This window comes from Natrix helvetica, assembly GCF_964273705.1.
Source record: "Natrix helvetica genome assembly, chromosome: 6".
NCBI lineage: Eukaryota > Metazoa > Chordata > Lepidosauria > Squamata > Natricidae > Natrix > Natrix helvetica.
Genome location: NC_138553.1, coordinates 76128476 through 76155431, shown reverse-complemented (window position 1 = coordinate 76155431; position 26956 = coordinate 76128476). Strand labels below are relative to the sequence as shown.

The 26956-nt window shown below is 43.5% G+C and overlaps 1 protein-coding gene and 2 long non-coding RNA genes across 3 annotated transcripts in view; 1 reads left to right on the top strand and 2 right to left on the bottom strand.

Annotated features, from left to right (window-relative positions):
• The window catches only part of LOC309394640, a 253769-nt gene that overhangs the window by 224917 nt on the left and 1896 nt on the right, over positions 1–26956 (bottom strand). The window lies entirely within an intron of this gene.
• On the bottom strand, positions 1576–11327 carry BCL2L14 (BCL2 like 14). Its single transcript, XM_081958024.1, has 5 exons — positions 10857–11327; positions 9208–9375; positions 5901–5971; positions 3946–4221; positions 1576–2406 (listed from the first exon to the last, which is right to left on the bottom strand). The coding sequence occupies exons 1-5, from the start codon at positions 11305–11307 to the stop codon at positions 2365–2367; spliced, it is 1008 nt and encodes a 335-aa protein (XP_081814150.1). The 5' UTR covers positions 11308–11327; the 3' UTR covers positions 1576–2364.
• The window catches only part of LOC309394639, a 64013-nt gene continuing 47556 nt past the window's right edge, over positions 10500–26956 (top strand). Inside the window, exon 1 of the long non-coding RNA XR_014175760.1 lies at positions 10500–10595. This is a non-coding gene — a long non-coding RNA (uncharacterized lncRNA). The remainder of the gene's footprint in view (positions 10596–26956) is intronic.

The following is a 26956-nucleotide window of genomic DNA, read 5'->3' as shown; positions in this document are numbered from 1 at the left end:
TTCCATAATTTCATAACTGCACCTGATTTACCACCTGATCAAATCCCCATTTTATGATCTGGGGGGGGGGGGGAATCCCTTCTACCCATTCTGAGAAAAGATCTCAGTCCTCGGGCAAATTAAACTGGAGCTAAGGATAAGGTCTCTCCAATGCCGTTGAATTTTTCTGGTTTGTTTTATTTTATTTTGGTGGTTTCTGATGAAACGGCCATTATGGCTGTGCGCTATCACAAGGGATTCCGTAAGTGTGTGGTTGTGTGTCTTGCATCTCTTGAGTTACAAGCAGGGGTGGGCTTCAAGAATTTTAGCAAGGGGTTCTCTGCCTGGTTACTGGGTGGGTGTGGCCTATTCGGCCTCCTGCAGCATGGCGGGGGGTGTTTTTGCCCACCCCAGGCTCCAGAGGTTTCTCTTGAGCTTCTGGGAGGGCGAAAACAGCCTCCCTAGGCTCCTGAGATCCTCCGGAGGCTGAAAACGGGCCCGTTTCCCGAACTTCCAGTAGGCCTGTTTTTTGCCCTCCCGGAGCCTGTGCGCGCACCCTGCACTTACCTGCATCCAAAACTTCTCTGCTGAACTACCACGTTGGAAAACCTGCTTTTGGTATTGTGTATTTACTTAATGTGTTACTATATAAAGAGAAGTTATTGAATCCTGCTGAATCAGGATTGTGTGTGCTTTCTGGGTGTGATTGCTGTTGCAAACTCGGACACGTTCTTGCAGCAAATAGCAAACAGCCAGTCAGCTTGCAGCCTGATTCAGCATAAGCAGCTGATTGGCGGGTGGATCGGCCTCCCGGAATATCCTCAATCAGCTCTTCCAGGCTTCAGGGATTGCCACAGACCATCGCCTGCTCCGTGCCTCGTGTATTTGGCTACATTTGGTGTATAAGACACACTCAAAGTTTCGCCCTCTTTTAGGGGGGTGGGAAGTGTGTCTTATACTCCAAAAAATATGGTAATGTTTGATTCTTTGAAAACCTAATTACTAAGACAACAGTTTTAATTCAAATCTAAGAAAGCCATCTTGGTCTCTTAAGAGACTCTGAAAAGACGATAACCATGATCAGCCTTCCACCCTTCCAAGGTGGGGTAAAATGAGGACCCAGATTGTTGGGGGCAATAGGCTGACTCTGTAAACAGCTTAGAGAGGGTTGTAAAAGCACTGTGAAGTGGTATATAAGTCTAAGTGCTATTGCTATTCCTTCCGTCCTTCCTCCCTTCCTTCCTTCCTCCCTCCCTTCATCATTCCCTTTCTCATTCTCCTTCCTCATGGCGCAGTGGTCAGAATGCAATACTGCAGGCTACTTCTGCCCACTGTCAGCAGTTCGATTCTAACTGGCTCAAGGTTGACTTAGCCATCCATCCTTCCGAGGTGGGTAAAATGAGGACCCAGATTGTTGGGGGTACTAGGCTGTAAACCGCTTGGAGAGGGCTGTAAAAGCACTGTGAAGCGGTATATAAGTCTAAGTACTATTGCTATTGTTATTCCAGACGTCTTTGCTAGATTTTAAGATGCCAAGGAAGGAAGGAAGGAACAGAGCTCACTTCCCAGAGCAACTAAACAAGAAATTGCGGAGAAGAAGGGAAATCACTTGTTTTATTGTTCTCTTGATTATGTACATCGAAATCAATTGTTGTGACTTAAGCTAATTTTGTCTCTTTAGGATTTAATCCCTTTCAAAATCAGGTCCATCATCCCTACTACACCTTCTTTGTCTAAACCCATTGTGTCATTTTCTATTTACACTTGTACCAAACCTCCCGAGGAAAGGGAGTGAGAGATCTGTTCAAATAAAAAAAAAAGCAAGCATCTCAAGACTGTGACACCAAAGAGCTAGAAAGCAAGCAGCAATTGATGAGCTACACTGACAATGTCCCCCGGGAAAAAGGGAGGGGGCTTACAAAAAGTCGAGAAGATGTAGCCATCTTGCCTTTTTGGAGCCCCCACCCTTCAGACACTTCTGCAGGAAAAGGAGATTGTGGCAACGCGATGTTGGTCTTCGCATTCCAGGCTCAAGGCAGCCATCCTTCAAGGCAGCCTTCTGTTCTCATGCTTAACTTAGATCCAGAAGCCAAATTTGCAAAATGTGTAGCTTCATTCCACCAGAAGGCTTCGGGTCCCTGCGATAATAAGAGCTATGTGGCTCTTTCATCTCTTGCTTGTGTTGAGCAGGACTAAAACAGATATTGCAGATCCTGTCCTTGTCCCATGACATCTGGTGCTGCAATTGCTCGTCTTCCAAAAGATTCCATGAACCATCATCTCCCCGTATTGGAGGCAATCATGAGAGTGACTTAAGTTTTTCCTCTCACATCCCAATCACTTTTCTCCGTATTAAGTGACACTCGAGAAGATGAGCTCCTTTCCTCATTCAACTTCTTCCTGGTCTGGTAATCCTAAGGCTATTAGCTGGGGGGGGAAATGGAGAAAGGGGGTCAGTGGGATTTATAAATGTGTATGGAGATTCTTGGCAAATCTAAACAGCCTACTAAAAAGCAGAGACATCACCCTGCCAACAAAAGTGTGTATAGTCAAGGCTATGGTTTTCTCAGTTGCAATGGATGGCTGTGAAAGTTGGACCATAAGAAAGGCTGAGCGCCAAAGAATTGAGGCCTTTGAACTCTGGTGCTGGAGAAGACTCCTGCTAGTCCCTTGGACTGCAAGGCCATCCAACCGGTCAATCCTAGAGGAGATCAGTCCTGACTGCTCTTTAGAAGGCTGGATCCTGAAGATGAAACTCAAGTACTTTGGCCATCTCATGAGAAGGAAGGACTCCCCGGAGAAAAGCCTAATGCTGGGAACGATGGAAGGCAAAAGAAGAAGGGGACAACAGAGAAGAGGTGGCTGGATGGAGTCACCAAAGCAGTCAGCGTGAACTTCAATGGACTCCAGAGGATGGTAGAGGACAGGAAGGAGGAACGTTGTCCATGGGGTCGCGATGGGTTGGACATGACTTTGCAACTAACAACAACAACAATGGAGATTCTCAGTCATCCAGGTCATGGTTGTACCACAGATGCTTTTTTTTTCAAGAGGCAACTGGACTTTCTGGTTTTTTTTTCTCTTTGAAGACGTTTTTGCTTCTCATCCAAGAAACTTCTTCAGCTCTGACTGGATGGTCCTTCCATTCCCCACCATCCAGTTGGAGCTCAAGAATGAAGCTCCTGAATGAAAAGCGAAAAGGTCTTTAAAGAAAAACCAGAAAGTCCAGTTGCCCCTTGAAAAAAGGACCTGTGAGATTGATAAGTGTATCCAGATTTCTTGCAAGATAATAGCAAGTTCTGAATCAGAAGCTTGAATACATGCCAACCAACACTTCTCAACGAAGAAACAGGTTATCAAGGACGGTCGGTAAGAACTTTCCTCTTTCTTATGCCTGCCTTTGGGGCATGAAAGGACTTGCCAACTTCCAACCGACATTGTCGGTGGTTTATAGGCTACCTGGGCGGCCACATGTGGGCAGAGAACTTAAGAGTTTGCTGAATATGATGATGACATAGAACGTACATGCTTGTTCCTAAAGATCAGTGGGCAGGTCTAATACAAAAATCAGCCCTAACATCCAATGGTCCAAGCATTGAAATGAGGGTGAAAAATACCCCAACTTCTCAAATCCCACAAAAGCCGATCAATTGAAATGTTGCCTGTTCTTATGCAAAATCTTATGCAAAAATAACCTGAACTCTCTTATGTAGCTGCCTAGAGTCACGTGATAAGAGAGATGGATGGCGTACAAATTTAATAAATAAGTATTCTTGCCACGGATCTGCTGTTTTTAAAAATGTCCCTATTCGTAAGAAAATTAATTAGGAGAGCTCAGAGACCTGGTGGACTTCAACTCCAAGCATTCCCCAGAATGGCAGGTTGGCTGGGGAGTTCTGGGAGTTGAAGTCCATCCATCTTAAGAGCTGCCACGGCTGAGAAAAGCAGATTTAGACTATCTCTTACCCATCCTCCTCGGCTTTGGATCCAAGGGCTGAAGTTTTCCTGCAGGTATTTTGTTCCAAAGCCCAGCACAAGATTCATGGGGTGATTGTCGACTGCAGTGAGCCTGGTGGTAGCTTCCATAATCAGTGCAACTTTCATCCTCTTCACTTCATCCTCTGAATTCACTGTGGAGTCTATGGGCATCTCCTCCAGGAACTGGTCTGTCACTCTCCTGAAGAAGGCATAGGAGGTCATCATGTCCCAGATGCTCTGAGAGAAGGTCTTATCTTTCTTCATCTGGAAGAGGAAAGAGAAGCATTTTATTTATTTTATTTTATTAATTTATTATTTTATTATTTTATTGATTTATTAATTTAGTATTTTTATTATTTTATTTTATTTTATTTTATTTTATTATTTTATTTTATTTTATTATTATTTTATTTTATTTTATTTTATTATTTTATTTTATTTTATTTTATTTTATTATTTTATTTTATTATTATTTTATTTTATTTCATTTCATTTTATTTTATTTTATTTTATTTTATTTTATTTTTTATTTTATATTTTATTTTATTTTATTTTATTATTTTATTTTATTTTATTTTATTTTATTTTATTTTATTTTATTTTATTTTATTTTATTTTATTTTATTTTATTATTTTATTTTATTTTATTTTATTTTATTTTATTTTATTATTTTATTTTATTTCATTTCATTTCATTTTATTTATTTTATTTTATTTTATTATTTTATTTTATTTCATTTTATTTCATTTTATTATTTATTTTATTTTATTTTATTTTATTATTTTATTTTATTTCATTTTATTTTATTATTTTATTTTATTTCATTTCATTTCATTTCATTTTATTTATTTTATTATTTTATTTCATTTCATTTTATTTTATTTTATTATTTTATTTTATTTCATATTATTTCATTTTATTATTTTATTTTATTTTATTTCATTTTATTTCATACTAGCTGATAATCCAGCGTTGTCCAGGTATTTATTTATAGGGAGAAAATGTCCAGACCAAACATAATTTCTAATGTTGGATTTTTCCCCATTACCAGAAGGAGCCCCCCTTGTGGAGTACTGTGAAGCCGTTACCATGGCAACTTCACTGCGCTGCATAGTAGAAGCCATTTTCTGGCAGTATTGTAGAAGCCATTTGAAGGCACAACAGGCTGTATCTTAACAGAGCGCACACACCAAGGAGTGTTAGGGGTGTGTTACCCCCACAGTGTTTGTTTCCAGAAAGTAAGTCATCTGTGTACCAAGTTTGGTTGAAATTGCTCGAGGCATTCTAGAGTTATGGCTGGAACATTCATACAACCATTTGTGTGTGTGTGTGTGTGTGCATTATTTTATTTTATGGTTTTTTTATTTTAATATTTATTTATTTGCTTGCTTGTTTGTTTGTTTAGCCAAGTTCTTCAACAAGTTCTTTAGATCAGGTTCCCCCCCCCCCCCAAATTGTGTTATATGAAGATCAGCAAGAATTCCTGCAGAAATTGGTGGAATGGATCAATGGATGGTACAGACCAGGCTGTACTGAAAATCCATGTGCAAAATTGTAAATGAAGAAAAACAAGGGAGTGACGCAGTGGTGGGTTCCGGATCCTGTCGCAACCGGTGACGGGGCCGGGTGTCTACCTCAGGCATGCGTGCTGCACACGCATGCGTAGGCCACTGCCCTGCGACGCCCTAGCTGCTCGGCAGAGGTCACGCAAGCCTTGTGTGCGCATGCGCAATTGGCCCATTCCCCTCAAAAAGCAGTAAGGAATGCGAGGAGGCAGGTCGGCCCAATGAGCCACCCTTCCGGTACGGTGGCTGCTGCTCCCAGCTGCCACCGGTACACCTATACCGGGCTGTACTGCCCAGAACCCACCACTGGAGTGACGTGAAAGTTTCTTCAGTTAATTTTCACACAGAGCTTGGGAGTCCGTGCCACCTTAGGTTACCTCTTCCTCCAGCTCATCTCCTGACTTCCGTAAGAAGGCAACGATCGCATCAATAACCTTTTCTTCATTGTCTGGTAAAAAAGAAAGAAAAATAAGTGGCTGATTTTCTTAACACAGCAAGTAAAATAACAAAGCTCTTGGATTCATTGTTTTGTAGGGTGCTACTAGAAATGATGGATTGCTTAAATGCCATCAAGTTGTTTTTGACTCCTTCTTGGACCACATAGAGATGTTCTCCACGAAAAAATGATTATTGGATAAACAGTCAATAAGGCACTTAAACGCCTTGAGCTTCCTCTCACTTTCAAAAGCCCTGTTTGTTTCAACCACAAGCCTAACCCCTATGGAAAATAAAATTACAGGGCACTGGTGGGATTCAAAGAAAATTTACTACTAGAATACATGTTAAAATTAAATATGTATATTGAAAAGGAATTATAAATACCATCAACATAAAATGGAGCTCGCTCAAAGGCTGAAATAACCAAGTAAGTGAGATGAAGAGTGGGAAGTAGAGGAGAGAGATAAGGGAAGAAGAGAGGAATAGGAGAGAGGGTAGGAGGGGGAATAGGAGGAGAGACAGGAGGAGTGGAAAGGGGAGAGAGGAGAAGGAGAGAGGAAGAGGAAGTGGAGAAGAGAAGGGTGACAGAGGGAAGAAAGGAGGTAGGGAAGGGGAGGAGAAAGAGAGAAGAAAGTGATGGATAAGGTACAAATATGGTGTATGGAGAGCAGACGAGCCAATAATTGTTTTGGGGAGTTGTTGGTAAGATGAATTGATGTAAACATTTAATAATACAATATGATGTTGGCTATGTAATAGTATAGATATGATCGTATGTTATGAAAATGAAAAAAAAATAAAAAACTTTATAATAATAATTATTTTTTTACTACTGGTTCTGAAGGCGTGGCGTGGCTTGGTGGGCATGGCAGGGCAAGGATACTGTAACCTCCCCATTTCCACCCCACTCCAGGGCAAGGATGCTATAAAATCTCCATTTCCACCCTACCCCACTAACCCCAAGATACACAAAGAAGGAACACCACTCAGACCCATAGTCAGCTCCATAGGCTCCCCTCTACAGAATCTTGCCAAATTCCTCGCCAAACAACTCCAACCCTACACAGAATCCATCACCTCACACGTACAAAACTAACTCCACTTCATAGAAACAATAAAGAAACAAAACCTACAACCCAGCGACCTACTCGTGAGCTTCGATGTCATATCTCTCTTCACCCAAGTGCCTATAAAAGAAGCCTTGACAGCTATCCAAAACAAATACAATCCTCCTAAACACATCCTGGACCTGACCAACCACTGCCTAACCAACACATACTTCATCCATAATGGACAAAGATACAAACAGATAGATGGAGCACCCATGGGATCACCCCTCTCACCCGTTATCGCAAACTTATACATGGAACATTTTGAAACCAACACCTTAGATAAATCTGAACACAAACACAAACTCTGGCTTAGATAAGTAGATGACACTTTTGTAATTTGGCCACACGGGAAGGAAAAACTGGACAACTTCCTCACACATCTCAACAGCCTACACCCCAAAATACAATTTAATATGGAAATAGAAGCTAACAACCAACTTCCCTTTCTGGACGTCCTAATCTACAAAAAACCCAATGGCTCCCTAGGACACACCATCTAACGGGAAAAAAACCACACACCAACCGCTACTTAAATGCACAATCCCATCACCACCCTGCACAGATCAACTCCGTAGCCAAGACCCTCATCTCTAGAACCAAATGCCTAGCCAACAAAGACAAACACCTGAAAACTGAATTACACATTCTCACAAATGTATTTATTTCCAACGGATTCCAAAGAAACACAATTACCAACCTAATCCAAAAGGAGACACCCCCCCAAGAACCGAGACACAGAACAGGACAATGGCATCGCCCTCCTCCCTTATATCAAAGGCACCACAGATAAAATCAGCAAAATTCTCCACAAACACAATATCAAGACAGCCTTTGACACTGACCAAAAAATAGCCAACATCTTAAGAAACCCCAAAGACAAGATCCAGCTACAAAACCAAGGAGTCTACGAAATACCATGCAAAATCTGCCCGGCCACATACATTGGACAAACTAATAGGAGAATAAATGCACACATCGCAGAACACAAGAACGCAGTCAGAAAAGAAGAAAATACTTCCTCCCTCTTCCAGCACCTTATAGCAACAGGACATGAAATTGATTTTGAAAGAATCAAATTAATCTCCAAAACTGAACACTTCAACAAGAGAATAATTAGGGAAGCTATTGAAATAGAGAAGCACTCCCACAACATGAATAAATGTGACGATACCTCCCGCCTACCAGACATCTGGAAACCAGCCCTAGTCAACAAACGAGTCCCAGCCACAAAAACCGACACTGGACCCAGAACAACCCAGGACGCAACCACCAATCACCTTCACCAGACTCAAACCCAAACCCATCCCATAGACCAAATGCAACCACCATCCAGAAGCCAAACCACAGTGGCATCACCAACTGCTGCACCCCCCTCCGACCTCCACACAAAGCAAACCGACACACGCCATGGCCAGAATGCAAACTCGGAGCCAAACCAAAGCCCGGGATGTGACACCACAGCCACCTGCTCAGGACATTACATCACAGAATTCAGGAGGTTACAACACAAAGGCTCAGGATGTTACAACGCAGCCAACCTCCCAGGACGTTGCAGCACAGGACACAGGATATCACTACCATAGAGCTCAGGAAGTCATCACGCAGCCCATTACCCAGGTCGTTACAACACACCGCTTCTTCCTCTTAAATAATACAGATTACTCCTTTGTATTAGAGGAGTTGGGTGCATGTGTCTTCAGCTCCTCCTCTTAGCTACCCCCGATGACAATGGGTGTACATTCTTGCCAACCCCTCCTTTCCAAGTCCTTTATTGGAGCTGCTTTGATAATCTAAGCAATACAACCACTCCATGACAGTGCTGCTGAGTAGCCATGGTTTGGAAACAAGGATCTAGAAATCCCTCAATTACCAGTTGAACAACAGCCTGGGAAATCATTTGCCCTGTGCAGGTCCTGTGAATACGTTCAGGGCCCCTCAGTAAAATATTGTGGAGGATAGTTGTGTTGAAATGGGTGGAACTGCTACGAGGCATACAGAAAGCAAGTTAGGGTCTCATCTAGAACTTGCGTCAAAATGGAAACCTCCTGAAGTGCCATGTGGGCAAGTGACCAGGAATGTCCATGAACAGAAAACCAGTAGCAAGAAATGTCCCCATGAAGAAAGAACACTTTACCCAGTCCATCAATCTCAGCTGGTGGGACTGGCTTGCTGGCTGAGCCACCATCTTCTTCTAGACTCAATGCACGTTCCAGTCCTGGGGTGCCCTTCTTCCCGCCGGGACATCTGGAATGATCCACTATCTCAAGAAGTCTCTCTGCCAAACGAGGGATGTCCGAGTCATCTAGGAAAGCAAAACAAAACAAGAGTGGAATAATTCCATTCAACCATCTCCCTTCACCCCATGCATTATCCGGGAACATAAAATCCGCTGCAATCATCCAAAGGTTGTATTTAGTCATTACGGCAGAAAAATGGACAGCAGCCATTTTGGAACCCAGTTTGGCTCCATCCCCAGAGTGTTTTGGAAGGAAAGGAGAACCACCCATAAAGATCATAGGTCGTCCTTGATTTATGACCACAACTGGGAGCAAAGGTACCTTTCCTAAGCAGTTAAATGAGTCATGCCCAATTTGATGGCCTTGTTGAGTAGCACAAACAATGAGTACCAAACATTCCTCGTAAGGAATAATGTAGTGAGTCACATGGCAGCCGACATGGACACGTCCTAGCTTGTGCGTTGAATCGCATGCACGATGAGGATCAGGACAAAATGTTCATATCAAAATGCATTGAGTACCAAATTCGATGCGTTTCAAAGTAGTTGAATACCGAGGTACCACTGTACATAAAAGACTGACAAAAGTTCAGGCACACATTCCAGTTGCCATCTTGATGTCGTTCACCTTGTCTTGTGGTCAACTGTTATTAGAAATTATTTGTGGGAAGGTCACCTTGAAGGAAGGCTGCTAGGCGATCAAAATTAATCCCCCTTATCCAGGGGTGGGTTGCTGCCGGCATTCGGCATGCAAAATTTTTTGCTCTGTGCACATGTGCATTTGCAACTAAAAAGGTCTGTGCATGCGCAAAACGTTAGAAAAGGGGGGGGGGAAATAACATTTCTGCAGTGAAAATTGTTCTGCGTATGCGCAGAACCGAAAACCAAGATGGCGCCACCGTAGGAGAACCGGTTTGGGGGCGCTGCCGGTTCCAGCGACCCAGGCCGCCAAGTTACTATTGGTTCAGCCAAACTGTTTCAAACCGGTAGGAACCCACCTCTGCCCTTATCAGAGGTGGTATTCAACAAGTTCTGACCAGTTCTGGAGAACCGGTAGTGGAAATTTTGAGTAGTTCGGAGAATTACCACCTCTGGCTGGCCACGGCCCATCTTTTCTCCGCCTCCCAAGTCCCAGCTGATTGGGAGGGAATGGGGATTTTGCAGTATCCTTCCCCTGGAATGGGGAAGAAATGGGGATTTTGCAGTATCCTTCCCCTGGAGTGGGGAGGGAATGGAGATTTTGCAGTATCCTTCCCCTGGAGTGGGGAGGGAATGGAGATTTTGCAGTATCCTTCCCCTGGAATGGGGAAGAAATTGGGATTTTGCAGTATCCTTCCCCTGGAGTGGGGAGGGAGTGGAGATTTGGCAGTATCCTTATCCTGGAGTGCAGAGGGAATGGAGATTTTGCAGTATACTTCCCCCAGGAGTGGGGAGGGAATGGGGATTTTGCAGTATTCTTCCCCTGCCACGCCCACCAAGTCATGCCACCGCACCACTGCCTCTTATTATATACAACCCAAGTGATAGGAAACCCATGGTATGCCCACCTGGTAAACCCTCAATCCTGGAGACCAGCTTCCTGGCATGGCCATTGACAGAGTCCTGCTTTAAGGATACTTGAAGGTCCCTGGCTGTCCTTGCTTGTGGCCTTAGGCAAGAAGGAACACAAAAGCATTTCCAGTTGGTTCTTGTCTTCGTCTTTGCTTTCTTCTTCTTCTTTGCCTTCTTCTGGTCCTTCGGCTTTGGTGGTTTATGACCTTCTGGAGAAATTTCTTGGAGGGTCACTTCTTCTTCCTTGGCTGGAGTGTCAGCTGGCACAATCTCTCTCCTTTCCTCCTGGACTTTGGGTTCTTTTTCCAATAATTCGCCATATTTGCTCGCAGACAGTCGGCGCTGTGCGTAGGCCATCAGAACTCTGAATTCTACGCTGGTGCTGTCGGCATCCTCCAGAGGGATTTCTTCCATGTTGGCCAAGCCGTTCTTGTATTCGTCGTTCATGGTGCAGGTTCTATCGGGTCCTTCCACTGAAGCAAAAGAAGAAAACCTACGTCACTTCTAAGTTTTTAACATTTTCCCTTCTTTTCTACCACTTTATTTTAATTCTCAACTGAGGAATCATCATCATCGTCATTGTTTAATGGCCTTGTGGGCTGGAGGTCCCTTCCAAATCTGATTCTATTCTATTCTATTCTATTCTATTCTATTCTATTCTATTCTATTCTATTCTACTCTACTCTTTCCTATTCTATTCTATTTCTATTCTATTCTATTCTACTCTTTCTTATTCTATTCTACTCTACTCTTTCCTATTCTATTCTATTTCTATTCTATTCTATTCTACTCTTTCTTATTCTATTCTAATCTACTCTTTCCTATTCTATTCTATTCTATTTTATTCTATTTCTATTCTATTCTACTCTACTCTACTCTCTCCTATTATATTCTTCTCTACTCTACTCTTTCCTATTCTATTCTATTCTATTCTATTCTATTCTATTTCTATTCTATTCTACTCTACTCCACTCTTTCCTATTCTATTCTATTCTATTCTATTCTATTCTATTCTATTCTATTCTACTCTTTTCTATTCTATTCTATTCTATTCTATTCTATTCTATTCTATTCTATCTATTTCTATTCTATTCTATTCTATTCTATTCTATCTATTTCTATTTCTATTTCTATTTCTATTCTATTCTACTCTTTCCTATTCTATTCTATTCTATTCTACTCTACTCTTTCCTATTCTATTCTATTCTATTCTATTCTATTCTATTCTACTCTACTTTTTCCTATTCTATTCTATTCTACTCTACTCTACTCTTTCCTATTCTATTCAATTGTACTCTACTCTTTTCTATTCTATTCTATTTCTATTCTATTCTATTCTACTCTTTCTTATTCTATTCTACTCTACTCTTTCCTATTCTATTCTATTCTATTTTATTCTATTTCTATTCAATTCTACTCTACTCTCTCCTATTATATTCTTCTCTACTATACTCTTTCCTATTCTATTCTATTCTATTCTATTTCTATTCTATTCTACTCTACTCCACTCTTTCCTATTCTATTCTATTCTATTCTATTCTACTCTACTCTACTCTTTTCTATTCTATTCTATTCTATTCTATTCTATTCTATTCTATTCTATCTATTTCTATTCTATTCTATTCTATTCTATTTCTATTCTATTCTATTTCTATTCTATTTTATTCTACTCTACTCTTTCCTATTCTATTCTATTCTATTCTACTCTACTCTACTCTTTCCTATTCTATTCTATTCTATTCTACTCTACTCTACTCTACTCTTTCCTATTCTATTCAATTGTACTCTACTCTTTCCTATTCTATTCTATTTCTATTCTATTCTATTCTACTCTTTCTTATTCTATTCTACTCTACTCTTTCCTATTCTATTCTATTTTATTCTATTTCTATTCTATTCTATTCTACTCTTTCCTATTCTATTCTATTCTATTCTATTCTACTCTTTCCTATTCTATTCTATTCTATTCTATTCTATTCTATTCTTTCATATTCTATTCTATTCTATTCTATTCTATTCTATTCTACTCTTTCCTATTCTATTCTATTCTATTCTATTCTACTCTTTCCTATTCTATTCTATTCTATTCTACTCTACTCTTTCCTATTCTATTCTATTCTATTCTATTCTATTCTATTCTATTCTATTCTACTCTACTCTTTCCTATTCTATTCTATTCTATTCTATTCTATTCTATTCTATTCTACTCTTTCCTATTCTATTCTATTCTATTCTATTCTATTCTATTCTACTCTACTCTTTCCTATTCTATTCTATTCTATTCTATTCTACTCTTTCCTATTCTATTCTATTCTATTCTACTCTACTCTTTCCTATTCTATTCTATTCTATTCTATTCTACTCTACTCTACTCTACTCTACTCTACTCTACTCTACTCTACTCTTTTCTATTCCATTCTTTTATTCCATTTCTATTTCTATTCTATATATTAAATAAGACCCCCAAACACTTAGGAAAGTTTTTAAATGAAACAAGTTGTTGCTATCTCTCTTGCAATCCATGTCAAACCAGATTCAATTTTGAACCTGCAGGCATCTCTCAAGATTTGATCAGTTTGTAGCTCCTGAAGTTACCATAATCTTTTAAAATATAGTGCTCAGCAACAGAAAACACACTCTTGACAAATGATGATAAATTATCTCCCCTCGCACAGCATGGTATTTTTCAAATTCTGATTCAGGTTTGAGCTATGCTTCCAAAAACACATCTGTGGTCCTCTTAAAGAAAAAAAATATTGCTGGGAGAAATATAAACAACCTCAGATGTGAAGATGATACCACCCTAATGGCAGAAAGTGAAGAAAGTACAGGGCTCTTTAATTCCAACGGTCGCAGGGAGGGGCAGATACGAGGACAGCTTATGAACTTACAGTCGGTTGGGAGACCGTGGTTGCTGGTTACACCCGGTCGCTTGTACCAACCCCCGCGTTCTAGGTGGTCAAGAGTTACAGACCCAGGGCCTGAGGCTGTTGTTATGCAATGCGAGGTCCGTTGTTAAGAAGGCCCCCCTCATTCACGATCTAATTTTAGAGGGGGAGCCGGACCTCGCGGGAATAACGGAGACCTGGTTGGGCCATGAGGGAGGTCTTCCCCTCGTGGAAATGTGCCCACCAGGCTACCGAGCATTTCACCAGCCCCGGGCCCAGGGAAGGGGCGGTGGGGTGGCAGTAATTATTCGGGAGGACTTAGAGCTGAGGGAGTCTACTGTGCCACAGACGTCCGGATGTGAATCCCTTGTTGTGAAATGGGGCCCTGGGAGACAGTTGGGCCTGCTGATAGTATACCTGGCTCCTCGCTATACATCAGCGGCCCTGCCCGAACTCCTCGAGCTGATCGCATCGGTGGCGGTTGAGACCCCCAAACTTTTAGTGATGGGGGATTTTAACCTGCCATCGATGGGAGAAGCATCAGAGGGGGTTCGGGAGTTCATGGCTTCCATGACAGCCATGGACCTGACTCAAATGATTCAGGGCCCGACACATGAGGGAGGACACACTCTGGATCTCGTTTTTGTCTCTGGCCAGTGGCTGAGTGATCTGGGAGGAGGGGACTTAACCATCACTTCCCTGTCATGGTCAGATCACTCACTCCTTCGCCTTGACTTCCCTGGTGCTACCTCCCGCTGCGGGGAGGCGGAACCGGAAAGTACCAGATGGTTCCACCCCAGGCGCCTGATGGAACCTGATAGGTTCCAGACGGAGCTTGGGCCACCTCCTGTAACCTTGACCCGCCCCCGGGTAGAGGACCTGGTGGTCGCGTGGAATAATGCGACTACCGGGGCCTTGAACCGGGTGGCGCCTTTGCGGCCTCTCCGGCGGCAACGATCCACCCTGGCCCCTTGGTTTACCGAGGAGCTAAGGGTGATGAAATGCTGCAAGAGACGTCTAGAGAGTCGTTGGAGATCCTCTCGCTCCGAATTTGATCGAACACAGGCACGAGCCCATTTAAGGATGTACCTTGTGGCATTGAGAGTGGCCAAACGCCAATATTGTGCCACTCTCATTGCATCCGCGGAGAACCGCCCTACCGCCCTGTTTCGGGTGTCCCGCTCCCTCTTGTTTCAGAGGCTGCGGGAGGCCCCTCTACAGGGCAGGGCAGAGGAATTTGGTAAATATCTGCAGGATAAAATCGCTCAAATCCGGAGGGATTGGGTCCCTGTCAGTGGTCCAATGGAGACGTCCATGGCGAGTCTTGAGGAATCGATCTGGGAGGAGTTTGACTTGGTTGCCATCGAGGATTTGGACAGAATGCGTGGACGACTGCGACCCACCACATGTTTATTGGACCCGTGCCTCTCCTGGCTTGTACTGGCATCCTGGGAGGTTACACGAGACTGGCTCCTGGGCCTAGTGAATGCTTCGCTGAGCGAGGGGTCTCTCCCGGCTGCCTTGAAAGAGGCGGTGGTGAGACCCTTGCTCAAGAAGCCTTCCCTGGACCCTTTGGAGCTGGCCAATTATCGTCCTGTCTCCAACCTTCCCTTTTTGGCAAAGGTTGTAGAGAGTGTGGTGGCCTACCAGTTTCCACGTCATCTGGAGGAAAATGATTATCTAGACCCGCGCCAGTCCGGCTTCCGCCCCGGTCACAGCACGGAGACGGCCTTGGTCGCGTTGGTGGATGATCTCTGGAGGGCCAGAGATAGAGGTTGTTCCTCTATCCTGGTCCTATTAGACCTCTCGGCGGCTTTTGATACCATCGACCATGGTATCCTGCTGCGCCGGCTGGAGGGGTTGGGGGTCCGGGGCACCGTTTTGCGGTGGTTCGGCTCCTACCTTTCTGGCCGGACGCAGCGTGTGTTGGCAGGAGAAGAGAGGTCGACCCTACGCCCCCTTATTTGTGGGGTGCCACAGGGGTCGGTCCTCTCGCCACTCCTGTTCAACACATATATGAAGCCGCTGGGTGAGATCATCCGTGGTTTCGGGGTGGGATACCACCTGTACGCTGATGATACTCAGCTGTACTTTTCCACCCCGAACCACCCCAACGAGGCCATCGAAGTGATGTCCCGGTGTGTGGAAGCCGTACGGATCTGGATGGATGACAACCGACTCAAGCTCAACCCCTCCAAGACGGAGTGGCTGTGGGTACCAGCTCCCCGGTTCAGCCAATTAACTCCATCATTGGCCATTGGGGGCATTCAACTTGCCCCGGTGGAGCGGGCGCGCAATTTGGGCGTCCTCCTGGATGCCCGGCTGTCCATGGATGACCATGTGACAGCCGTGGCAAGGGGGGCGTTCCACCAGGTTCGCCTGGTGCGCCAATTGCGCCCCCTACTGGACCGGGACGCCTTACGCACAGTCACTCATGCGCTGGTGACGTCTCGCTTGGACTACTGTAACGCTCTCTACATGGGGCTTCCCTGGAAATGCACCCGGAGGCTACAGTTGGTCCAGAACGCAGCCGCGCGGGTAATTATGGGGAGTACTAGGTACTCCCATGTGACACCGTTCCTGCGCGAGCTGCACTGGCTTCCTGTGGTCTATCGGGTGCGTTTCAAGGTTTTGATAACAATCTTTAAAGCGCTCCATGGCTCAGGACCTAGCTACTTGCGGGATCGTATTCTGCCCCATACATCCCTGCGACCAATCCGCTCGCACAGAGAGGGCCTCCTCCAGGTGCCGTCCACTAGACAGTGTCGGGGGGCGGCGCCTAGGAGTAGAGCCTTCTCTGTGGCGGGCCCAGCCCTGTGGAATGACCTCCCTCCGGATATTAGGAATACCTCTGACCTCCGCTCCTTTCGTATTAAGCTTAAGACCCACCTATTCCAAGTAGCTGGCCTGGCTCAACTTTGATCTAACCATATCGCTCCTGACGGGTTTTTAATTGGGTATTTTAATTATATTTAATTATTTAGGGGTTTGTAATCACTGTATTCTAATTGTTTTTTATTCATCAGCCGACCTCCTCCTTGTGTATGTCTCGGTATATGTCTCTGTTATATGTTTGTTTTGTCCACATATTTATTTCATATGTTTCATTGTACGCCGCCCCGAGTCCTTCGGGAGAGGGTGCGGCTAAGAAATAAATATTTATTTATTTATTTATTATTAAGAGGAACTAAAGAGCCTCTTGATGCTGGTGAAGAAGGAAAGTGCAAAAGTTGGCTTGAAACTCAACATTAAGAAAACTAAGATCATGGCATCTGGCCCTCTCAATTCCTGGCAAATAGATGGGGAAGAAATGGAGGTAGTGACAGAGTTTATTTTCCTGGGCTCCAAGATCACTGCAGGTGGGGACTCCAGCTAAGAAATTAAAAGAGGCTTGCTCCTGGGGAGGAAAGCTATGGCAAATCTTGACAGCATACTAAAAAGCAGAGACATCACCCTGCCAACAAAAGTGTGTATAGTCAAGACTGTGGTTTTCCCAGTTGCAATGGATGGAAGTGAAAGTTGGGCCATAAGGAAGGCTGAGCACCAAAGAATGGAGGCCTTTGAACTCTGGTGCTGGAGAAGACTTCTGCGAGTCCCTTGGACTGCAAGGCGATCTAACCGGTCAGTCCTAGAGGAGATCAACCCTGACTGCTCTTTAGAAGGCCAGATCCTGAAGAGGAAACTCAAATGCTTTGTCCACCTAATGAGAAGGAAGGACTCACTGGAGAAGAGCCTCATGCTGGGAAATATTGAGGGCAAATGAAGAAGGGAACAGCAGAGAATGAGGTAGCCGAATGGAGTCACCAAAGTAGTCGGCGTGAGCTTAAATGGACTCCAGAGGATCGTAGAGGACAGGAAGGTCTGCAGGAACATTGTCCATAGGGTCTTGATGGGTCGGACACGACTTCGCAACTAATAATAACAAAGGAAAAAATGGTTCTTCTATAGGTGATGCCAAAGCATTCAACCTCTCACATTTATTTCAAGAAAAAAATCAATGATTCTTATATTTTCTTCTTAGTCACCCGATCCCATTAGATTCAGGATGGGAAACTCTAATTTTCTTCTCTTTGGAAACAGCTTTCTTTCTTTTTTTTCTAATATAATGATGTCCTGATTAAAAACTAGAAATAAGAATATGCCTCTTTAAAAAGCCAACACAGTTCTAGGCTGCCTAAACAGAAGGACAGAATCAAGATCCCGGGAAGTGTTAATACCACTTTATAAGGCCTTGGTAAGGCCACACTTGGAATACTGCATCCAGTTCTGGTCACCATGATGTAGAAAAGATGTGGAGACTCCAGAAAGAGTGCAGAGAAGAGCAACAAAGACGATTAGGGGACTGGAGACTAAAACATATAAAGAACGGTTGCAGGAATTGGGTATGTCTAGTTTAGTGAAAAAAAGGACTAGGGGAGACATGATAGCAGTCTTCCAATATCTCAGGGGCTGCCACAAAGAAGAGGGAGTCAAACTATTCTCCAAGGCACCTGGGGGTAGGAAAAGAAGCAATGGGTGGAAACTAATCAAAGAGAAGCAACCTAAGGAGACATATCCTGACAGTTAGAAGAATTAATCAGTGGAACAACTTGCCTCCAGAATTTGTGAATGCTCCAATACTGGAAGTTTTAAAGAAGATGTTGGATAACCATTTGTTTGAAGTGGTGTAGGGTTTCCTGCCTAGGCAGGGGGTTGGACTAGAAGGCCTCCAAGGTCTCTTTCAACTCTGGTATTCTATAAATTCTATAAGGGCAATGTCTTAATTAAATATATGTATTAATATTAGGATTAGTAAGAGTGACCTGATTAGAAGTCAGAATAGAGGTAGAAGTAAGAATTAGGGGGAATTTAAGCAGTTGTAATATCTACATAAATTGAATGTAAGTTTTGGTAATAATTAGATGGAAAGATGGTATTACTATGCATGTTTAAGAAGATTATTGATATTAGAATGGAAAATGGAAACATTGAATAACTAAAATAATCAAGCATGTTGATATTAGGATTATACAAGTTTGATTAATATAATAATTGATTGTTGTTATTTGTATTAATATGAGATACCCAGAGGCCACACTGTTCATGAATGGATGTTGTTTTATGTTTAAAAATAAAAATCCCATAAAACATTAAAAAGAAAATAAAAGAAAACAGCAACAATAAGAGCCATCAGAAATCAAATGTTCAACTTCTCTAAAATTTAGCACAGGGTTTCCTCACCAGGGATGACTAAATGCTACAAATTTCAACACTTTCTGTGCCCAACCAATTCCTGGCAATTGAATAAAAGCAACAAGTTAATCTTTTTTTTTGTGCGATTTTTACATGGGAATAAGGGTCTGCTTTTCCAAACAGCCCATCTTATTTCGGTTCACCTGGCCCAGTCCTAAATGCCTCCAAATCCTGACAGTGGTGTAAAAAATAAGTCCATCTGGTATATTAATTCACTGATGTAAAGGTAAAGGTTCCCCTCGCACATATGTGCTAGTCGTTCCCGACTCTAGGGGGCAGTGCTCATCTCTGTTTCAAAGCCGAAGAGCCAGCGCTGTCCGAAGACATCTCTGTGGTCATGTGGCCAGCATGACTAAATGCCGAAGGCGCACGGAACGCTGTTACCTTCCCACCAAAGCTGGTTCCTATTTTTCTACTTGCATTTTTATATGCTTTTGAACTGCTAGGTTGGCAGAAGCTGGGACAAGTAACGGGAGCTCACTCCGTTATGCGGCGCTAGGGATTCAAACCTCCGAACTGCCGACCTTTCTGACCGACAAGCTCAGCATCTTAGTCACTGAGCCACCGCGTCCTGTGTAGCCAGGTCTAATATCTTCATACATTCCAAATGATGACCTGGGCACCAAGTTTAACAAAAAATCTGCTTTGTTTAGGATGCTCTTTTCATGGATGAATCATGTGGCACATCTGGAAAGCCTAGGAAATTCTAGGTTTTCCTACAAGTCCAAAGGTATGTCCCGTTCTCTATCTCCTTACTTCCTTCAATTTACAGAAGCTAAAACGAAATCGCTAGCAAATTATTTCTAAAGCAGCCGATTTATTTTAGGCGTATCAGCCTTCGTAAACTAGCTCGGATGTGATCTAGAGAATGTTCAAAGTACAGAAACAAGTTTGTGCCAGTTTACAAAACTGTTGTGATTGCGTTTCTTCACTTCTTGTTTCTGAGAAATGGAAACATTTCTTCTGCATGGAATTGCCCACTACTTTTCTGGCAGTGCTCCATTGGCTTTAAGAAGTTCTCTTCAGCAAATAAGCTTATATCATTTTAATAACCATCAAGGAGGTTACTTATTCCTTTCCATGCAAGCATAAATTAGAATTAGAATTCTTGATTGGCCAAGTGTGATTGGACAGACAAGGAATTTGTCTTCAGTACATAAGCTCTCAGTGTACATAGAAGATAAGGTAAAAGTAAAGGTAAAGGTTCCCCTCGCACATATGTGCTAGTCTTTCCCAACTCTAGGGGGCAGTGCTCATCTCCGTTTCAAAGCAGAAGAGCCAGCGCTGCCCGAAGACGTCTCCGTGGTCATGTGGCCGGCATGACTAAACGCCAAAGGGGCAAGGAACGCTGTTACCTTCCCACCAAAGGTGGTTCCTATTTTTCTACTTGCATTTTTACTACTTGCTTTCGAACTGCTAGGTTGGCCGAAGCTGGGACAAGTAACGGGAGCTCACACTGTTATGCGACGCTTAGGGATTCGAACCGCCGAAATGCCAATCTTTCTGATTGACAAGCTTAGAGTCTTAGCCACTGAGACACCGCGTCCCTTACATAGAAGATATACGTGGCAAATCAGGTTCATAGTCATCATAAAAATACATTCATCATGAATCATACGAGATACAACCCTTTGTGATAGTCACGGGATACTAAATAAGCAATCAACATAAATCGTCCAACCAAAATGATAAATCGAGGGAAAATCAACTCAGAAATGCAGCCTCCACTGAAGGCAAGAAGAACATTTTGGGAAGTCAAAGGGATGATGAAGAAGCTTGCAAGAGTGCCAGAACTTTGACAAGGGACCTTCATATCATCTCTTTCTTTTGGCTTCCCAGAGAAAATGGCAATGGGTAGATACTTCATCCCTTTCCATTGCCAGGAACATCGACCCCAAGAACCTCCTGCTCGGCCGGAGGTGGGAGTTGGACTAGATCAGGGGTCACCAACCTTTCGGACCTCAGGGACCACTACATTCATAATTTAAAATCCTGCGGTCAACTAATATGATCTGCCTAATGACTGGCTGGGTGGGCGTGGCAAGGTGGTCACGTGATGATGGGCAAGGCCAACTCAATGTTACTCACGTTGAGGGGCGCCTTGCCAGCCTCTACTCGCCACTCCTCGCCGGGGCTCCTTAGGGCCCCAACAGGAAGCAGATGTTGGAGCTAAGCAGAGAAAGAATTGGCAAAACAGCTCAGTTCAAATTGGATCTGACCAAGAAGGAGGCTCAGCAGAAGCACCTCACTGAGGACTACGAGCATAGGCAGAGGGAAGACCTGCCGGAGTGCAAGGCCAGGTGCCAGCGCCTGGAGGCTCAGCGGGCTGAGATGGTCAGCCAGTTCCAGACCATGATGCAATCCCACTGGAAGGAGGCCCTCTGGCTCTTTGCCACCAACAGCACTTCCCTCCAGCCTTCACCCAAAGCCCCACACCAGGAGGCTGAAGCAGACCCCGTTGGAATTTCTCTCCCCCTCCAACCCACACAAAAAGACCCCAAAGGGGGAGACTCTCTGCAGCAAGACAAGCGTTTATTGCACGTATCCATCCCAGGGGCGTAGTTTGAGGACCCTCAAGTTTAGTGCAATATAAAAAATGCAAATATTTTTTCTGCGGACCACCAGTTGGTGACCGTTGGACTAGATGACCTACAAGGTCCCTTCCAACTCTGTTCATAAATCTGTTAAACCTTTCATCCCTACTTTAACCGATTTGCCACCTCCTTTGCCCAAGGAAAAAATGAGGACTGGAACATTCAGCAAATAAATGTCTGTGACCATATGTACTACAGGATCATTTTGAAACACTGTCAAGATTTTTTCCCCCTTCCTCAGCAGAGCTACAAAACTCCCAAGAGGATATCTACCATCCAGTTTCAAACAAACCCAACATTTAAATTTTGCTCATTGTTATGAATCATTTGAAGCAATACCTTTGAATGTTAGTGCCCAAACCGTCCTGAAGAACTCTCCTCCTGATCTTCCTTACCGGTCTGCTAAACAAAATTCCTCAATGGTCTTGAGAGTCGATACAATGGAATGTTCCCCATTTCAGCCGTGAATCCAACAGCAAAATGGGAGGAATTTAAATGAAAGAATAAGAAGAGCTTTCACTTCCTCATTAGTCAGTCAAAGGTTAAAGGGTGGAGTTACCCAAACGAGCTCAAAGAGAAATTAACGATCACCCAAGATGAAGTCACTCTGACTTAGTTTGAAATCAAAGGGCCTCCTGAACCAGGTACAAAAAACAGCTGGAGAAGATATGGGTGAGGGACATCTAAGCAACTTGTTGAAGCAGTGACAAAGAACACCTTCTATCTCTTACCACAGCCTTCATTGTTTTGGAGGCAAAGAAATTCACTTGGGAGCTATTCCTCAAGGGTAGACATCTAGAGCAGGAGAACATAAATCAAATAAAAACAACGGGACAAAACGAATTCCAACAAAGCCGAACATGGTTTTTGTTCTTCTCACAACTCCAAAGTCTTGGTATTTTCTAGAGAAATACTATCCGTGGTCTCTTCTCCTTGAGGTTGCTCCTTGGTTGAACACCTGAAATCTTGAACAGATTAGCAGAGTTGGAAGGGATCTTGTAGGTCATCTAGTCCAACCCCCTGCCCAAGCAGGAGACCCTACACCATTTCTGAAAAAGGGCAGTCCAATGTCTTCTTGAAAGTCTCAAGTGATGAAGCTCCCACAAGTTCCAAAGGCAACTTCTGTTTCATGGGTTGATTGTTCTCACTGTCAGAAAGTTCCTCTTTGTTTCTAGGTTGAATCTCTCCTTGTTCAGTTTCCATCCATTATTCCTTGTCTGGCTTTTAGGTGCTTTGGAAAATAGCTTGACCCCCTCCTCTCTGTGGCAGCCCCTCAGATATTGGAAGACTGCTATCATGTCTCCCCTGGTCCTTCTCTTCACTAGACTAGCCATGCCTAGTTCCTGCAAACGTTCATCGTATGTTTTAGTCCCCTAATCATCCTGGTTGCTATTCTCTGCACTTTTTCTAGAGTCTCAACATCTTTTTTATAGTGTGGTGACCAAAACTGGATGCAGTACTCTAGGTTTGGTCTTATTAGGGCTTTATAGAGTGGTATTAGTAACCTCAATTGATCTTGATTGTATCCTCTGTTGAGGAGTGGGTTCCAGCTTCTGCTACTGCTGGTTTGCTTTGCGTGTGTGTGCGTGAGGGGCTTGGGGGTTTGAGGCTGTAACAACAGTCGAGTAGAGAATTCCAGGCGTTGACCACTCTGTTGCTGAAGTCTTATTGTCTGCAATCGAGTTTGGAATGTTTTACCTTGAGTTTGTATCGATTGTTTGCCCTTGTATTATTGTGGTTGAAGCTGAAGAAGTCGTTGACAGGTAGGACGTTGTAGCAGACAATTTTGTGTAGTATGCTTAGATCGGATCGCAGGTGGCGCAGTTCCAGATTGTCCTAGTCCAAAATTTCCAGCCTGGGGGCATAAGGGATTCTATTGTGAGCAGAGGAATGGAGGACTTTGACCTCTTTGACTTCTGTTTCTAAAATGTGTTGCTTCCGTGGTGCAGCCCTGACTTCTAGTGGACAAAAGAAAATATTAAACATAGTTTTGCAGAAAGCACTCAGTCCAGTTTAAGAACTGGGAGTTTTGGATATAAATGATCACGTTTGTTCCTATCTTAGGGGACTCCAGTCTGATTTGATCCCCAGATCTGGATGAAGTTCAGAGAAAGAGACTTTCTAGCATGAGAAATCAGACATGGTTCTAACTTTATTGTTCTTCATCAGAACAGGGGACCTTTACAGGAATGCTAGACCAAGAAATCTACCAAATGTTTACCATTCCTTCTCCCCGCCCCCATGTTTTATTTCTTTTATTTATATTGCTTTCCATTTCCATCAAACAGTGTGTGATCTAGGTACAGTTATTTAAACAGTCATACTCACATATTTACTATTGTATTTGTAACAATAATGTTAATAATATAATTATAGGTAAAGGTAAAGATTCACAAAGATGATTAGGGGACTGGAGACGAAAACATATTTTATGTTTGTTGCAGGAACTGGGTATGTTTAGCTTAAGAGAAAGAAGGACGAGGGAAGACATGATAGCAGTGTTCCAATATCTCAGGGGTTGCCACAAAGAAGAGGGAATCAAACTATTCTCCAAGGCACCTGAAGGCAGGACAAGAAGCAATGGGTGGAAACTAATCAAGGAGAGAAGCAACTTAGAACTGAGGAGAAACTTCCTGACAGTTAGAACAATTAATCAGTGGAACAGCTTGCCTCCAGAAGTTGTGAATGCCCCAACACTGGAAGTCTTTAAGAAGATGTTGGATGGCCATTTGTCTGAAACGGTATAGGGTTTCCTGCCTAGGCAGTGGGTTGGACTAGAAGACCTCCAAGGTCCCTTCCAACTCTGCTATTGTATTGTATTGTATATGTGCTAATTGTTTCCGACTCTAGGGGGGCGATGCTCATCTCTGTTTCAAAGCCGAAGAGCCAGCGCTGTCCGAAGACGTCTCCGTGGTCATGTGGCCGGCATGACTAACCACCGAAGGGGCACGGAATGCTGTTACCTTCCCACCAAAGGTGGTCCCTATTTTTCTACTTGCATTTTTTACGTGATTTTACACTGCTAGGTTGGCAGAAGCTGTGGTGGGATTCAAATAATTGAACCACCGGTTCTCTGCCCTGACAGAGAGCTTCTTCATGAAAAGTTGGAGCCTTGTTTGTAATTAATATGCTTCTAAAATTAGTCTCACTGGGCAAAGAGCTTCGGTACACACAGAGAACACTGATGCAAGATGTTGACAACTCACTGAGCAGTGATTTCCCCGATACTTTGGTCTTTAATGCAGAGGAAGTCAAGTCCTAATGTTCTGGGTACCTGCTGAGAAGTTATTGTTGGAAGAAATGCCCACCTGGGTTCAGTTCCAAGTGGGGAAAAAAGACACTGGAGACATGGAGGCTGCTTGGAAAGATGGTTTAATGGTGGACAGGATCACATGGCTTGAGCTTCTGAACAGAAAAGAGGGATCAGATGCTTCCAGATGTTGGGTGATGAAGAAAAAAGGGAGAGAGATGCCGAAAGTCCCTGGTTTTATGCCCTCTCTGGACTTTGAATCTGAGCTTGTATTCTGATTGGTTGCCAAACTCACATGGATCCATGCAGGGGCAACTTTGTAGACTGTGTTTTGAGTCCAAGTTTGGTTGAGCATTGCTTCTTCCCAGGTGCCCTGTGGTGAGATGGGTAAAGGGCTAAATACTATCATGCCTTAATCCCATCACCCTGGAGCCGAAGGGGGAGAACTTTGTTATGTAGAATAGAGCGAATCAGGCCTTTTAATGGCCCATTGACAAAGGTGGGGGCTATTAAGAGTGAGTCTGTTTCCTGCCTAAAACATGTTTCTCCATTTCTTATCCAGGGAAATATAATATTCTGCCTTTTCGATATTTCCCAGGATATTTCAGGAGTTTTTTTTTTTAGAAGAGGGGTGGGTTTTAGCTTCCTACATTACAGTGGAGAGAGCAAACTTCCAGGACCCTTATCTCCTTTTTCCTCCATCTAGTGGTTTTTAAAATATAATTTATACCCGGACTCCCAGCCCGCAACTGAGAACTAAAGAGGCTGTGTTCTTCTTTAAACTTCGGAGACACTTCCTGCCACCAGGTGGCAATCCTTTTCAGCATCTCCTTTCTCTGATCCTATTCAGGCTGTGTTTTATCAAACTTTTAAATAATAGAATCACAGAGTTGGAAGGGACTTTGGAGGTCTTCTTGTCCAGCCCCCTCTGCTCAAGCATGGTTTCATGGTGGACAGGACCACATGGTTTGAGGTCCTCAACAGAAAAGGGGGATCACATGCTTCCAGATATTGGGTGAAGCAGAAGAGAGAGAGAAAAGGGACTTGCTGGGTTTTTTATACTCTGGCCCCACCTCTCTGTTTCCTGTTCCTGTGTAAGAAATTTATTCTGATTGGTTGTCAGACTTCCATGGGGCCATGCAGGGGCAACTCTCTAGGCTGCTTTTTGAGTCCAAGTTTGGTTGAGTTCCCAGATGCCATGTGGTGAGTTGGGTAAAAAGCTAATACTATCATGCCTTAATTTCATCATCCTGGAGCTGAAGGGGGAACTCTTTGTTATGTAGGATAGAGTGGCTCAGACATTTTAATGGCCTGTTAAGGAAAGTGGGGGCTATTAAGAGTGAGTCTGTTTCCTGCCTAAAAAACATGTTTCTCCATTTCTGATCCAGGGAAATATAATATTCTGCCTTTTTGATATTTCCCAGGATATTTCATTTTTCTAGGAGAGCGGTGGGTGCTTTCTCTCTTTGAGAAGTTCACTGCTTCTTGTCCTGCCTTCGGGTGCTTTGGAGGGGAAGTTGACCCCCTTTTCTCTGTGGTAGCCCTCAGGTATTGGAAGACTGCCAGGTCATGTGGATATCTGCAGCATTGTCACTTCGCATTCAAGAAGCTTCTTCAGCTCTGGGCTTGGATGCAAAGCGCATGAATTGATGAAGGAGGATAAATACAATCTGGTAGGCTAGCATATCTGGGTTACAGACTCTAGGCTACCACTTGAGGGCAGCAAAGAGGCTCAGGATATGCTCCTGCTGCCACCTGGAGGCCATAAAGGATGTTTGCATTCCAGAGTGTTTTGGAGTGGGATGGCTATAATTAATAATAAATAAATATGATAGCTCTAGTATGAAAGTGGGGGAGATAGCAAATGAGGGTCAGATACAAGGTGGCAGCCATACGAACAAAGATTGGTTCCTTCATTGCTGATCAACGGTTTCTCTAAAAACAGTGTTTCTCAACTTTGGCAACTTGAAGTCCTAGGGAATTCTGGAAGTTGAAGTCCACACATCTTGAGTTTGCTGGGGTTGAGAAACGCTGGCCTAGAGCAGGGGTCAGCAACCTGCGACTCTGGAGCCGCATGTGGCTCTTTCATCCCTCAGCTGCGGCTCCCTGTCGCCAGTTAGTAAAAGAAAAAG